Here is a 9,098-nt window from a genome sequence, read left to right as displayed (position 1 = left end):
GCGCCACCATCCTCTGGCCAGACTCCCTTTCTATACCAGGTTATTATTTGGGTACAGAAAAATGAATGAAGAAAAAAATTGAGGCTTTGATTCAGGAAGCAGAAAAGCATCCTGTGGCAAGCTACAATCTGGACCGAGAGAATGAGCGCATCCTCGTCATAGCAATCCACACTCATTAGGAGTGAATCAATCCGCTAAATCGCTAAGTGCTTTATTTAATCACTCCTGAAGAAGGGGATGAAAAAAACAAATTTCAAAAGTGAGCGGCGTCCTCTTCCCTCCATTACTCATCACACTGGAGCGGCTTGCTAAAGCATCCAGCACCTGCTGCTTCTAGGGACACTTCAGTGGCTCTTCATTCACATAGCTGTCTTTGGAATAGTGGGAGTCAGTCAGGTCCAGATATGCTGGTTCTGTAATGGGGTGAGATGCCACAGGGTTTCCAGAGGATGGGGGTTGGAGGAGGGCTGGGTGTCTCTCCAGACCTTCAGGCCTCCTGCTAGCTAACCCATGTCCTCCAGTGATCAACTCACGAGTGCTGTTAGCTCTGTCATTGCAGAGAAAAATGATGGCAGCCCGACTGGACAGCAGCTCTGGGAGACCAGAAGGGGCTGGTGATGTGCAGGGCCCGATGAAGGCCCCATGGCAGGGTCACAGCCACGCTCCACACATGGCCAGTTTGCATTGGTTTGTTCATTCTTATGATCAATAAGATCAATAAGTAGTGATCTGAGCCCTAGCAGAAGATATACTACATCAAGTTGAGAGCGAGAGCCCAAAATGGGGCCAGTGCTCCAAGGAACAGGTGATCTAAGAAGACAGGCTCCAAGAATGAACCTTAAAGGGCTCCTAAAGGGCCATGGGTAAGAGGCATGGTCCCCAGCCTGAGATTCTGCTGGGAGAGGGGAGAGCCTGGTTGTGGAGTGTAATGGGAGGTCCTAAATGGAACCACTGGGCTTGGGCATCTCCTTTTCCATCTTCTTTGTCACTGCACTATGCCGTGAACAGTCCTACTCCCCATCTTGCTCCCCGCCCCCACACATTCCCACCCTCCCACCCCCTACTCCCCCCAGCCCCCCATTCCCATTCCCTAGCTCCCTACCCCCATCCCCATAGTACTTGGGCACATATGATAATTGGCTGAGAGCTAATCATCAGGGGCCAAAACCTTCTACAACTGTGCACCAAACAAACCTTCCCTCTTAAGTAAATTGGCTTCACGTATTTGTTATAGTAACAGAAAGCTGATGGGTACGGTGAAGAAGAGAGATGCCAGACGCAGGTGGCCAACAGCTCAACCGACTGAAAACTGGAGAGGGTAAGAAAGAGGAGCCTATGCGTTTTGAATATTCAGTGAGATACACAATGGGAGAGAGAGTTTATAGACAAGTCAATTAAAAAAAAACAAAAAAAGACAAAAACCAAAAAAAACCTCCTTAAAAAGCAAGCAAAACAAAGTGTTCACCTTAAACACAAAACCCACAAAGTTATATCCCAAATCAACTACCACACAGCTCATCTGGGAACCTGATAATAACATCAGCCTTGGGTGTAGAACAGATCAATAGTCCACAAATATATTCAGGGGTTGGGGAGCAGAAAGCAACAAAGTCTCGAATTCTCATCCCACCCGTAGAAGGAAATCAACACAGAGTTAGTTATCTGAAGCTGAAAGTCAACATCCCTGTGTAAGTGTGGCACTTAGAAAAGTGGAGCTGAACACCCCCTTGCTAGAAAAAAAAAATAAGTTAGAGAAGCTAAAAATGGCTGTGTTGGGGCTGGGAGACAAAGCCAGGACACAACAGAAGTGGAGTTTTACAGCAAGCCGCGTGGAACTGTTTGACTGCCTCAGTTTTATGCATATAGAACATGGCTTAAAAAAAGACCTGTTAAGGAAACAAAAGCAGCCCTGTGTGTCTCGGTGTTGTTTCTAATCATAAATCAGGGTGCTAGATAAAATACAGAAGTCCTGTTTGAATTTGAGAGCTCTGTGTGTGTGTATGTGTGTGTACTTGTGTGTGTGCATGTGCGCGTGCGTGTGTGTATGTGTGTGTGTGTGTTGGAATCCAGAGTCTCACACCCACTATGCAAGTATTCTGCTACTTGGACCATACTGTGCGTGGCTGAACCTTGAACTTTATAAACATCAAGTAGTTTTTAAGGAGGTTATATGCTAAACATTGCATATGACATGGCTTTATTAAAAAAATAAGCACTGATTTGAAAGTCAAATTTAGCTAATGTATTTTTATTTGCTCAATCTAACACCCATAAATCATAGGAACGTGTGACTCTCGATATTTTGCTTACTGTATTACAGAGGCCACTGTGCAGACGGTGGAGAAGCCAGAGTCTTATTCCAGGATGGAGTGTGTTATCTCCCGAGCAAGGAGTTCTTTTTCCCCACTTTTAAACAATCTGAAACATTCAGGGAAATTGATCTAGATGAAAGAACCGCCATTGAAAGCTCTCATTCTGATGGAATCTACTGCGCAGGTCTGAATTTGATAGAGCCACCCCAAGGTGGTCCTGAGACAATGAGCCAGATGGCTATATAACCCAGATGTCAAAAATTAAAATACGGAAGAGCAAACAAGTAAAGTCACATGGTTTTCCAAGCCAACCCTTTTCTGACAGTCCCAGAAAAATATTCCTAGGTAGCTGGGTGGTTGGTGTCCCTAGGGTCCCAGCCTTGGGGTCTACACGTCTGAGAATAAGACCTTTCCCCTGGCTTCACAAGACAAGAATAATGATGCTCCGGCAGGCCATTCATTAGGATGCTGAGTTTTGCAATTCGTCCCTGTGGGAAGAGATTGTCTGTCATTGAGGAGGTGCTAGCCTCAGCTTCTGGAGAAGGGAATAAATTATTCCTTACTTGGCACCCTTGCTGGCTCCTTAGCACCACGGGTAACTGCTTAAATGCACAGAGTGGCAGGGACTCTAAAGCGAGAGACCTAGGTGCCGCTCTCAGGCCGCCACTTGGCAGACCCTGCTTTGGAACGATTGGCCAGGATCCATGCGTCATGGAAGTCCTCTGCCTTTCTCAGTTCCCACAGGCAGGGCAAAAGGAAGCTCACTGCTCTTTCAGTGTTTATGGTCCCATGCTTCTGCTTCTTCATCTGGCTTCATCTGGCTTCATCTGGCTTCATCTGGCTGTGAAGAGCATCAAGAAGTGTGTTGGTCTAAGACGTGTATCTGGGTAGTTCTTTGGAAGCTCAGAGGGCACAGGGCAGGGAGTGTGAGCCCTCTCTGGAGAAGGTCTGACACCCGAAACCGGACTGTATCACTTTTCACGGATTCACATTGAGCCAATGGCTGTCTCAAGCCTTTGTCTCCTCATCTAAAAAATGGGTATGACAAGTCCATCCGCCTCCCAAAGGACATGGAGCAAATCCCTACTGAATGTACTTACTGACCCAGAAATCCAACCCCTTGAGCTGGCAAGCTCGCCCCAGAGCCGTTCCATCCTACTGCCTCCTTAGAGCCACTAACAGTAGTTAGATGATCAACTTTGAACCCTGGGCCAAGGATGATGGGTGGAACGATGTCTGTTATAGTGGGAGTGTAAGATCCATAGCATGATGGGAAATACTCATGTGGGCGAAGCCCGAGAACAGAATCACCAATAGAGCTCCTGGTTGGAGTACCAGGAAATATCCACCCTCCAGAACATTCCTGACAGCGGGCAAGGGTGCACTTCCTTTCCGAATCTGTGAGTGACATGTTCGTGGGATCCAGGAAGGACTTACGGTCTCACTGAGCACCAGGCACAGCTTTTCCAGGATACCTGGTGGGAGATGGCATTAGGATGCAATGACTGAATGAGGTCAGGGAAGAACATTTTATCCTCATGCACCCCAAGTCAGAGAAGACAGAAGAGAAGGTTTATTCTAGGATCCCTATGGTCACCCAGTCCTGCCTTACACAGCCTCATAGAAGTATAGTCACCTGTGACTTGCTTCTGTTGGGTGGGACACAATGATTTATGGAAAAATGACTGCTTGCTAACTTCACCAACCTTTCCTCCCTTCTGCCTTATTTTTAAACTATGTATTTACTCTGTGTGTGTGTCTGTCTCATATATATATATATATATATATATATATATATATATATACACATATGTATACTATGGCACATGTGTGGAGGTCAGAGGGTGACTTGCAGGGCTTGATTACCTCCTTCCCTCATGTGGATTCAGGGATGGAGCTCAAAGCCATCAGTCTTGTCAGAATCACCACTATCTAGCGATGTACATGCATGCCCATCTTTCCTTGCCATGTAGCCATGCGATGTGCTAGCCAAAGAGAGGGAGTCAGAAGTGTCCCATAGCAACTTCTAGGCAATGCCTTTAGAGGATGACAGGCAGGTGTCCCTGGGCACTTTCTCCCCATCTTTTGGAATAGATCAGCGTGGTGACAGGAGAACAGGGGGGCAGAAGACACACAGGAGCCTGAGTCCTTGAAACTATGAACGGCCATGTTTGCTCTGGATCATCCCTCAGAGCTGTGTGTGTGTGTGTGTGTGTGTGTGTGTGTGTGTGTATGTGTGTGTGCACATGTGTGCGTGCAGGTATGGAGACCAGAGGTACAGAGGTTGATGTCAGGTGTTTTGCACTATTATTGTGTATATTATTTAGAGACACGGCCTCCCACTGAACACAGAGCTCACCGTGTCAGGTAGATTGGTCCTCAACATGCTCCCAGAAGCTGCCCGTCTCCACCAGCACCTGTCCAGTGTAGCGCTAGCACTAAGGTTACAGCTGTGTGTAGCTATACCAGGCTTTCACGGACGTTCCACGGGTCCACTCCTCACGCTCACACAGGAAGCAAGCCCACTGAGCCATCTCCCCAGCCGGGGACTTCTGCCTTTTTTAAGCCAGTTTTATTATTTATGTATACACCAGATTTGAACCAGACTCTTCTAACAGAAACATCTTCTAAATAAGAAGACCCGGCATCATTAAGAAGAATTATTAGAGCAAGGCAACTCCAACAGAATGGGATCTTGGGGTAACTGCAGGACCAGACATATTCATCCCAGACAACCAGGAACGAAGCTTTCAGTGTTCGTGTGCCCGCCCGTTCAGAACATTAGATAAAATCCCCCCTCTCTTTTTGTATTTTAATTCAGAAAAAGGTTTGCTGAGACCTGAGCATGGATTCACTTTGCAGTTTTCTTTTAATCCTTGTAATCGCCTCTGCATGAAGGACTTCTCATAGTTTTCTCTCTAAATTTGAGTTGAAGGCTTTTAAAGTCATCTGCCTCGATGCTCTGTGGGACCCCAGTGTCGTGTACTGTCCTTCACAGCTCTAAGGGAGACAGCCTGTGCACCTGTGATGCGCCCGGTCCATCCTGGCTCATTACTGCTGCCTGTACCTTGTCTGCAGCTGTCCCCGGCTAATCACCAGTGTGCGAGTCTGGCGGCCAGAGAACTCGCTTGTACTGTCACGCTGAGGATCTTTTGGTTTATTTGGGCTGTTTTCGCAGCTGGCATCTGCGAAAGCCCGTCTCCAACAGATGAGTTAGCACAATTATACCAGTTATGGGCATTCGTCTGTGTCTCACATCCTGAATCTCCAGGAAATCAAGGCAGGGACTATAGGAAGCAGAGCTATTACCCAGTGTGGGCTTTGTGTCTTGTTATATTTAGATTTCATGGGGACAATGACTCTAGAAGCCATGCGGTTTCATATCTTCAACATATCCGGCACAGGCTGAGTTCCGACTTGGGGCCGTGGGGTGAGGGGAGCCGAGGGGTGAGGGGGGCTATGGGGTGAGGGGATATGACCACTGTGTTTGTCAAACTCCGAAGGCAGGAATCATTACGTTAACCCCAGATCCCTCTTCCCTCTCTAGAACACCCAAGTCAGAATCTCAAGGGAGCAGTCTGGGAAGCCATAGCTGGAAGCATCCTTGGGTAGTTAGGGAGTCACCCTCTGTGAGTGTGTAACAGCCTCGCCAAGGGAACCAAAGGGGCCAGGGGTCATGGAGCCCTACAGATCCAACGACCTATAGTCCTGGACGAAGATGTTACTTCTTAGAGCCTCCACATCCTCGTCTGTAAAATGGGACAATAGGCCCCACTTATTCGCCCTATGCTGAAGACTGCAAATTAATATATGGAGTCAGTGCTTAGCATGAGCTCAGCCAGCGGTGGACTTCAGCACTAGTGTGGTAATGATCATCATGGGCTCTGAGAGGTCTTGTTTGTATTCAAGCATGGGGACGTTGGACAGCATACAGGAGACTCTGCAGTTGCCCTTAACTTTGACCCCACTGGGAACTGGGTCTGCAGAGCAAGCCCCCCTGATGTAGACTGTACACCCCAAGGTAGAAGACATAGGCATTCCGTGCACAGTCCATTGCCAGAGACTGAGCAGTCACTGTAGCATCTGAAGGATCCAGCTTAGAGCTTCCTGGGGATTGGGCAGAAGGTTTCCTTGTGAGGCTTGGGGTGGTGGTGGCTGTGGGTGGGTGAGAGAGGTGGGGTGTGGGGGGTGTAATTAGAGAGTAGTCCTTAAAACAGCAGTCATATATCCTCAAAATTAATTCTCTGGAATCTTACACCTGGTTCAGAAATCTTGAGTGATGCTGAATCACCTTAGATGTCATCATAGGTGCTCGTACAGGCCTGGCCTAAAGGCCTTCTCAGCTTCAGCCACCTCACGCACTGTGTAGTGAGGCCTGGACTTGGAATCCGGGCTGAGTATGTTGGCAAACTCTAAAAGTCAGGCAGATCTGTCTTCTCCGCTCTCCTTGGAATGACATGAGGACAAACACTGTTCTGTCACCTGTCTGAACTTTCTGGCATTGGTTTGGACACAAACAGTATGACTGTTTAGCAGAAAGGAAAGAGAGTCAGAAAAGCACATGTGCCTGAGTATGAACCCTCACACTGTACACACACACACACACACACTGTACACACGTATTTCATTGCACACACACATACTGCAAAATACATACTGTACACACACATACTGTACACACACCACACACACTGTGTACACAATACTGTACATACATATGCACATACCTTGCACATACTGTACACACATACTGTACATACACCCAGTGCACACACATACCGTATGCACACACTGTACACATTATGCACACACATACTACATTCATACTGTACATATACACTGCACATACTCCACACATACTGCACATACCCACATTGTACACACACTATACACACACATACTGCACATACACGTACTACACACACTGCACACACACTGTACACAACACTGCACACTGTGCACACGCATACTGTACATACATATGCACATACATTGCATACACTGTACACATACATATTGCACATACACACTGCACACACACATACTGTATGCACACATTATGCACATACATACTACATACACACTCATACTGCACAGCCACAACACAATGAGGAGCTGGACGTAGGGTGGGGAAAGGTGATAACAATCTCTAGAATTCCAGGCATACTGAGCGGTATGTCCCAGCTGACCCACGACATGGGTGTTAGGCTATCTGCCCATTTGTTAGATGAGAAGGCAAGTATATACTTTCTAGTAATTCCGTAGGACCTTGGACAAATTGCTTTATATATCATGTCAATGATGTCTAACTTAAAAGTCTTATAAAAATTAAAAGTCTTTCAAGTAAGAAAAATAGGGGCGGGATGTCCTCAGTCACTATTTTGAGAAAAGCACAATAGATTAAAACTTAGCTATCCAGCCAGGCAGTGGTGGCGCATGCCTTTAATCCCAGCACTTGGGAGGCAGAGGCAGGTGGATTTCTGAGTTCCAGGCCAGCCTGATCTACAGAGTGAGTTCCTGGACAGCCAGAGCTATACAGAGAAACCCTGTCTTGAAAAAGCCCCCCCCCCACCAAAACCAAAACAAAAAACAAAAACAAAACAAAACAAAAAAACAAAACCCCAAAACCAAAACAAAACAAAAACAAAAAACAAACAAACAAAAAAAAAACCTTAGCTATCCTAACCCAAGAAGTCCTGATCCTTATTCTTTCCTTCCCTAGGATGTAGTTTGGGGATTAGCATCTGTGTTGTGGGGTTTCTTGGCTAAAGTGGAGGGAATGGTGCACTCTCAACCTAACATTTTTGAAAAGATCAGATGAAGTAATGTATGATAACATTGTGCAGCTGATAGACCACAATCCCAAGCGTGAGGGGAAGCATGTGCCTCAGTTAAACAAGTTGCCCAAAGTCACGCACTGTCATATCCTAGACAATAGGTGCAGGCATTTCCAGTTACTCATAGGCTCCATGATCAGTACCCAGCATGGCCCAAGGACTCACTTGACTCACAAGCCTACTAGACCAAGGCAGCTTGAAGGAATTGGAGTTAACAGACACTCCAACAACAAACAGGGAACTCAAGGATCCGCAGGGAACTCGCCTCACCTCAGCGCTAGGTTTATCGTGCAGACCCATCACACTCCAGCACTGCAGAGATGAGCCTGGCTATAACGGAAGGGGGCGCTGACCTGTGGACAGGGTATGAGAGAGCAGAGCGCTGGTCCCAGGAGAGCAAGGCCAGAGGGGTCCCAGGGACGGGGCTTGCCAGCTTGGAACAGGAACTCTGTGCTCCCAGGGAACACCCAGAAATCAAGGCCAGCCCTGGTCGGCCTCTGACGGTGAGCTCTAGGATTTCCTGGCAGGCGGGGTGTAGTTTGGTCGCCTTGACCACCGGAGGGAGAAACCTCAGGGACGGGAAGCTGTGTCCTGAAGTAACAAACCACCACCTGGCCTTGCTCTCTCTCTCTCTCTCTCCCTGACCTGGGGATTCCGGGAGCATGCTTGCCCAGAGCCCTAGAGGTGCACCCCCGCCAACACCACACCTTACTATTCTAAATACGTATCTCCAGCCAAAGTTGCTAACGAGGTTGGAGAAACGGGTAAAAAGGAAGACAGTGGTGGCGATGAAGGAGCTGAGCCAGCAAATCCAAGAAACTAAATGCCGGCGGGAAGGGCTGCTGAAAGACAGCCGGCAGCTACTAGAGGAAAAATACCGCGTGCAGGCTGAAAACCGGCTTTTCATGGAATACCTGCGTAAAAATAAGGAACAGTGTGAGAAGAAACA

At 47.5% G+C, this 9,098-nt stretch overlaps 1 protein-coding gene across 1 annotated transcript in view; it reads left to right on the top strand.

Moving 5' to 3' along the window:
• Nucleotides 1-8,621: 8,621 nt before the first annotated feature.
• Nucleotides 8,622-9,098, top strand: part of LOC116096995 (coiled-coil domain-containing protein 121-like) — a 1,790-nt gene continuing 1,313 nt past the window's right edge. Inside the window, exon 1 of the mRNA XM_031379411.1 lies at nucleotides 8,622-9,085. Coding sequence (XP_031235271.1) covers nucleotides 8,812-9,085 — 274 coding nt within the window. The 5' untranslated portion in view covers nucleotides 8,622-8,811. The remainder of the gene's footprint in view (nucleotides 9,086-9,098) is intronic.

The sequence above is a fragment of the Mastomys coucha genome, unplaced genomic scaffold, assembly GCF_008632895.1.
Source record: "Mastomys coucha isolate ucsf_1 unplaced genomic scaffold, UCSF_Mcou_1 pScaffold1, whole genome shotgun sequence".
NCBI lineage: Eukaryota > Metazoa > Chordata > Mammalia > Rodentia > Muridae > Mastomys > Mastomys coucha.
This window is presented reverse-complemented; position numbering and strand designations above follow the sequence as displayed.